The 6000-nt window shown below is 37.8% G+C and overlaps 1 protein-coding gene across 1 annotated transcript; it reads left to right on the top strand.

Annotated features, from left to right (window-relative positions):
* Window positions 1-2263: 2263 nt before the first annotated feature.
* Window positions 2264-5043, top strand: LOC105037276 (pentatricopeptide repeat-containing protein At1g31430-like). The gene is made up of 2 exons (XM_073261502.1): window positions 2264-2778; window positions 2814-5043. Exons 1-2 carry the CDS (start codon window positions 2287-2289, stop codon window positions 4335-4337), a joined length of 2016 nt encoding a protein of 671 aa, XP_073117603.1. The 5' UTR covers window positions 2264-2286; the 3' UTR covers window positions 4338-5043.
* Window positions 5044-6000: the final 957 nt, after the last annotated feature.

Below are 6000 nucleotides of genomic sequence, written 5' to 3'. Positions count from 1 at the left end.
ACTTCTCAAACGACTACTTCTCAACTTCCAATGGCTAGATATCTATTTTTAATGATGTTATCAAGGATTTATAGGTGCCTAAGCCATTATTGAAGGGAGAGAATAAGAGAGAACCAAAGAAAAAAAATGAGAAATCATCTAAAAGCTTCCAAAAATTTCTGTTGTGCATTAAATAAGCAACCAAGAAGAGAGATTCGAGTCCAATTATCTGCTTCTTGTGCATTAAAGTATTTTTCAAGAGGAAGAAGAGGGCATTCATTACAAAAACTTCCCAACTCCTAAGATTGTGCTTCAATGATACACTACTTACTCATTAACGAGCTTAAAGTTTGTGTAAAATTTTTTATATTCAAATTTCTATGTTAAATAAGTTTCAATTGAGAATAAAACTTAGGGGATAAGTTCATCTAAATCTGAAATTGGATTTATTTAAGCCTAGAAGTGCCTCAGGAGGTTAGTGAGCCCGTAAAACTAACTGGATTAAGATTGTGAATTCGAAAAATAATCTTACTGTATCTTGATGATTATAGTAAAATTCTCAAGGAGGTTACTTGGGGAGTGGATGTAGGTATTGTGCTTGATATCGAACTACTGTAACAACGCATTATTTGTGTGTATATGGACTTGTTCCATTTACTTGCTTTATTGCTTTATATTTCTGCTTATCTATTCATAGCTTCCACTATATTCACACTTAATTCAATTAAGTGGCACACATATCTATTTTAGGTTAGGAAAAATTTTTGAAAATCCAATCCACACTCCTCCCCCCTCAACCCCGCACCCCTCTTGGGTTGTATCTCTGGGCAATAATGGTAGACCATTAGTAATAGGCAAATAGTAAAGGTGTTGAATGATGCTTGGATATCTAACATTCCTATTGCTTAATGGCCAACCATGGTGATTTTGGAAGTGCTGCAATGTTTGAAGGTATGCAACCTTATCCTAGGCGAAAAAAGATGGAGCTTTGTTTTAATAATTGTATTATTTGGAGAGGTATTGGCATGTAAAATTCTGACATCTACTATCACTCATCATGACACACCAGATAGATTGCTGTGGGGTTTAATGAATGCAAGTCTACGATGAAGTACAGAAATCGCTACAAACTATTAAATAAGCCATCAATAGACAGAAGGGATGGTGCCTGAGTTTGGAAGTGTGAAGTCCATCCAATAGTTTCCCTGCTTTTCTTGGAAGGTAGTGTGGGACCGTATCACTTGTTGCAAAGTACTGGGGCGACAAGGGTTAAAAGTTCTAGCAAACTATGACTGTTGCCCAAACAACGTGGAAACTGTATCTCATATCATCTTTCTATGCCCGAAGGCCAGACATGCATGGTTGTTGAGATATTACCTGTGCCTTTATCATGGACCCATCTTCTATTGATGCCTTCAGTGCTTATATGAGTAATAACATGAACAGTGCTAATGGAAGGTTGTCAGGTATTCGGATGGTCTACATTGCTTATAATATTTGGCACGTTAGAAATAGCTATATATTTAAGAATGTTGCTTTGTCTCCAAGATTTGTAATAGAGAAAGCTCTTATGCAAGCTACAAAGATCACATATTTTCTCATTATGGGAGATTCCTTGATGGTTAGGGATAAGTAGGACTCCTCTTCAGCTATTGCAACTTGGATAGTTTATCTTATTTAGGAATCCCTACCCCTAAACTACCCCAAGATAAATTTCGACGGTAGTGTGATTGATAATAATAGTAGATATTTTTGTCATTAAAAGATTACATTCTGAGTTAGTGGCTACTCGAGGTACCCCGTTATTTGATATCTTTGTGCCATGAGCAAAAAACAGAGGAGCCTAAGAAGGGTTCAAATATGCATGGCTTATATTGGGGGGCTACCCATATTTATTTGAAAGGAGATTCTGCTAGAACGATAGGTTATGATTTGAGATAGGATCGCCAGACAGAATATCATCCTCTGCTCACAGGTATTTGGACTATTTAGAATGTGCACCTCTTTCATGCTTCATATGTTTACCAATCTACAGCGGACTAATCACTCAATCAGTACTTTATGAATAGGATCAGAAATGACGTCTATCCCTTCTTAGGATATTTTAGTTTCTGATATGGCTGGTTGTGTTCATATCAGATGAGCTTCAGGCTTGAATTATTTATTATTAAAAATAAAAATTAATAAAAATAATTAAATTATTTTTCAAAATTATCTGACAATGTATCAAATGCAACCTCGCTGTTAGCGATGATGTCGCATAAATATCACACGGTCTGGGTTTTAGACGTCTGCACACACCCTCACATGTTGCTCCGAATCCGCCAAAACGCGATTTCTGCCCTTTCCCTCCAACTTCTTTCAAAAATTATCTGCTATCGCTTCTCCATCTCTAGCTCCGAAGTGAAAAGGCTAACCAAGAACAGATGTATCTCCCTCATCGAAAATTGCAAGTCCATGAAGCAACTGAAGCAAATCCACTGCCAAATCCTCGTCTCATCCCTCCACCTAAGCCGGGATGTGATAGATGACCTCATGGTCTTTTGCACCGATCCTGTGTCCGGAGACCTCAATCATGCAACAAAGGTGTTTGAAACCCTCGAGAACCGATCACTTTTCATCTACAACTTAATGATCAAAGCATTCGCAAAGAAGGGGAATCTAAAGAGCGCTCTCCTTTTGTTGGATAGAATGAGGGAGGAGTCTTTGCAGCCAGATAATTTTACGTACCCCTTTGTTTTGAAGGCGATAGGCTGCCTTCACATGGAATTGGAAGGGAGAAAGAACCATGCACTCATTGTTAAAACTGGGCTTGATTTCGATCCATATGTAAGGAACTCACTGGGCTTGATTTCGATCCATATGTAAGGAACTCACTGATTGGCATGTATGCAGACTTGGGTAGGGTTGAGATTTCACAGTTGTTGTTCGATGAAATGCCTGGAAGGGGTATAATTTCTTGGAATATTCTGATAGCGGGTTATGTTAAATGTGGGAAGTTTTGGGACGCTATCTCTGTTTACTGGAGGATGGATCAGGAGGGTGTGAAGCCTGACGAACCTACTTTGGTGAGTACACTTTCTGCTTGTGTTTCAACAAGGAATTTGGAGTTGGGAACAAGAATTCATCATTATATGAATGAAGAATTTAGATTCAGTGTACCTCTTGGAAATGCTTTGTTGGATATGTATGTGAAATGCGGCCATGTAGATATGGCTCGTAGGTTCTTCGATCGCATGCCAGAAAGAAATGTGATCTCTTGGACTAGCATGGTCTCAGGATATGTGAATTCAGGCCGGTTGGATGAAGCAAGACAGTTGTTCCACCGGAGCCCTGCGAAAGATGTAATTCTTTGGACTGCTATGATTAATGGATATGTGCAGTATAACCACTTTGAAGAAGCTATGGCACTTTTTAGAGAGATGCAGCTGAAAAGAGTCAAACCTGATAAGTACACAGTCGCTGCTCTTCTTACAGCTTGTTCTAGTTTGAGAGCACTGGAACAAGGAAAATGGATTCATGGATACATCGAGGACAATATGATAAAAATTGATGCTGTGGTTGGCACAGCACTAATAGACATGTATGCAAAATGTGGGTGCATACAGAAGTCCTTGGATATATTTAGGGGAGTGGAAGGAAAGGACACTGCAATGTGGACTTCAATTATCTGTGGGCTGGCTCTAAATGGGCAAACAAGCAAAGCACTTGAGTTGTTCTCAGAGATGAAAAGCATTGGAACTGAACCAGATGATATCACCTTTATTGGTGTTTTAAATGCTTGCAGTCATGGAGGATTAGTGGATGAAGGTCGTAAGTATTTTGATGCTATGAAGGAAGTGCATCAAATAGAACCCAAATTAGAACACTATGGCTGTTTGGTTGATCTCCTTGGTCGTGCCGGTCTTTTGGATGATGCAGAGAAGTTGATTGGGAATATACCCAATAATAATGATAAAAGTATCTTACCTTTGTGGGGTGCTTTGCTTAATGCTTGTAGAATGCATGGTAATGTCGAGATGGGTGAGCGACTAGCCAAACAAGTAATTGAACTGGAGTTTGTAAATTCTGGTCTACATACTCTTGTGGCTAATATATATGCTGCAGCAGACAGATGGGATGATGTCACCAAAATAAGAAGAAAGATGAAATATCTCGGTATCAAGAAGACGCCAGGTTGCAGTTCAATTGAATTGAATGGCATGATTTATGAGTTCCTTGTAGCCGATACTGCATCTCCTCAAAGAAGTCAGATTTACTCAGTGCTGAACGGTATAAGCAGGCTTATGGACTTGAATGAACAAATTGAGATAAATGATCAAGATATTATTAATACATCATACCTTCTTGAAAGGTGAGATATGATGTTCCAGAGCAAATTGTCCCCTGAAAGCCACTTGACAATAATTCTTGTTTGATTCTGGGAGATTCTGCTGGGAAAACCCTTCAAGCCAAATCTTATTGAAGCAGCCTATACAGTTGACAGTCACACATTTGGTTTTTGAGATGGAATTATTGTCTTGATGCCAGAAGTTGAAGCTTACATAAACTTGACTGACATAGCTCTTTGTGTTTAATGAGGAATACAAGCTTGGAAGCTTGTATTGGTACAAACAGTTCACCCAGCTTGGGGTATTTACATATGAAGGTGCTGCCGACACCTGGACCTGTTGTAACCAGAACTTGTACAAAGTGGAAGTCAGAAGACTCAAAGGATTTTTGAAGAACATGTAGATGATATTCTTAAATTATGTCTTGCTGGAATGTGACTCAGCTTATGTGGCTACTAATTGAATACTATAGGATTCTTGATGCGGAAGATTGACTTTATTGCCTCACATTTTCAGGATGTTACACTGAGGAGATTTTCATCTTGAACAAGTTTGTTGAAGGAGTTAATAGTGACATTATACTTTGTTTGTTCAATTTCTCTTGATGTGCGTTCTTTCACTTTTTCTCAAGTTAATGTATCTCATGTCATTCGGAAGAAGAATATCCTGATTCCTTCATTATAAAAGTGGATATAAACTATATAACAATTTCACCTTTTGGCTCAACTGACCATGCACTGTTCAGAGTACTTTCCAGCATTTCTATCACTTGTCCAGAGATCAAGGTGAGGACTGACTACTCTGAACAGTGTATGATCAATTATTATTTGGTGGTCTTGGGTTTATGTGCCTATTATTTGAAAGGAAAACTTTCCTCTTTTTTTTTTCATAATTGACTTAGCAGTTTTATATATGTATTTCCATAATTTTATATATGCTATATAATTGGAAATCCTTCTGCGCTATTCAGTAAAAAAATGAAGCATAGTTTTTTTTTCACAAATGACTAGCAGTCTTATCTCCATAATTTTATATGTCCATATAATTGGAAAGCCTTCTGCTCTTTTCAGTAAACAAATGAAAGCATAACTAATGTAGCCCACTGTATTTGAAATGCAAAGTTGATCTGTGCAGACTCAGGCAAGCCAGGTCCTTGTGGTGTTGACTGTGTTCTAGGTGTTTGAAGGTTACATGTAGAATCATCCCTTTTACTTAACCCAATGCTGTCATTGTATTAGCAAGGGCCTCTCTAAAAATCAGAAACTTAGGAAGATTTTGATGCTTCTGTAATTATAAAAGTTATTGTTAGCCGCAATCTTGGATATGTTGATCTGAAGAGATTATGTGTTCATTTATATTAAGTCGATATCATCCTCAAGTAAGTGTACATCCTTTTATCGATTCTAGAAAGCTGTGCATCCAGGAAATATTATCCCACTTTTCTCCATGCCAACCCATTATTTGTGTATGATATGCTCTAATTGTCTCATTTTCATATTGCTTATTTTCTCTTTCCACAGTGAGTAGTTCATAACAAAAGGGGGAAATAAATTTGCAGAGCATGATTGTGAATGATTCATTTGTTGCTTCATAAATAGGGTGCATGCTCTGGTTTTAAAAGGCACAAGATTGACACGGTTGATCCAACTTTTACTTTTGGAAGATATTAATTTGAGCCATTTGCAGAAAA

The sequence above is a fragment of the Elaeis guineensis genome, chromosome 8, assembly GCF_000442705.2.
Source record: "Elaeis guineensis isolate ETL-2024a chromosome 8, EG11, whole genome shotgun sequence".
Classification (NCBI taxonomy): domain Eukaryota; kingdom Viridiplantae; phylum Streptophyta; class Magnoliopsida; order Arecales; family Arecaceae; genus Elaeis; species Elaeis guineensis.
Note: the sequence above shows the minus strand (reverse complement) of the source record. Positions and strands in the feature narration are given on the sequence as shown.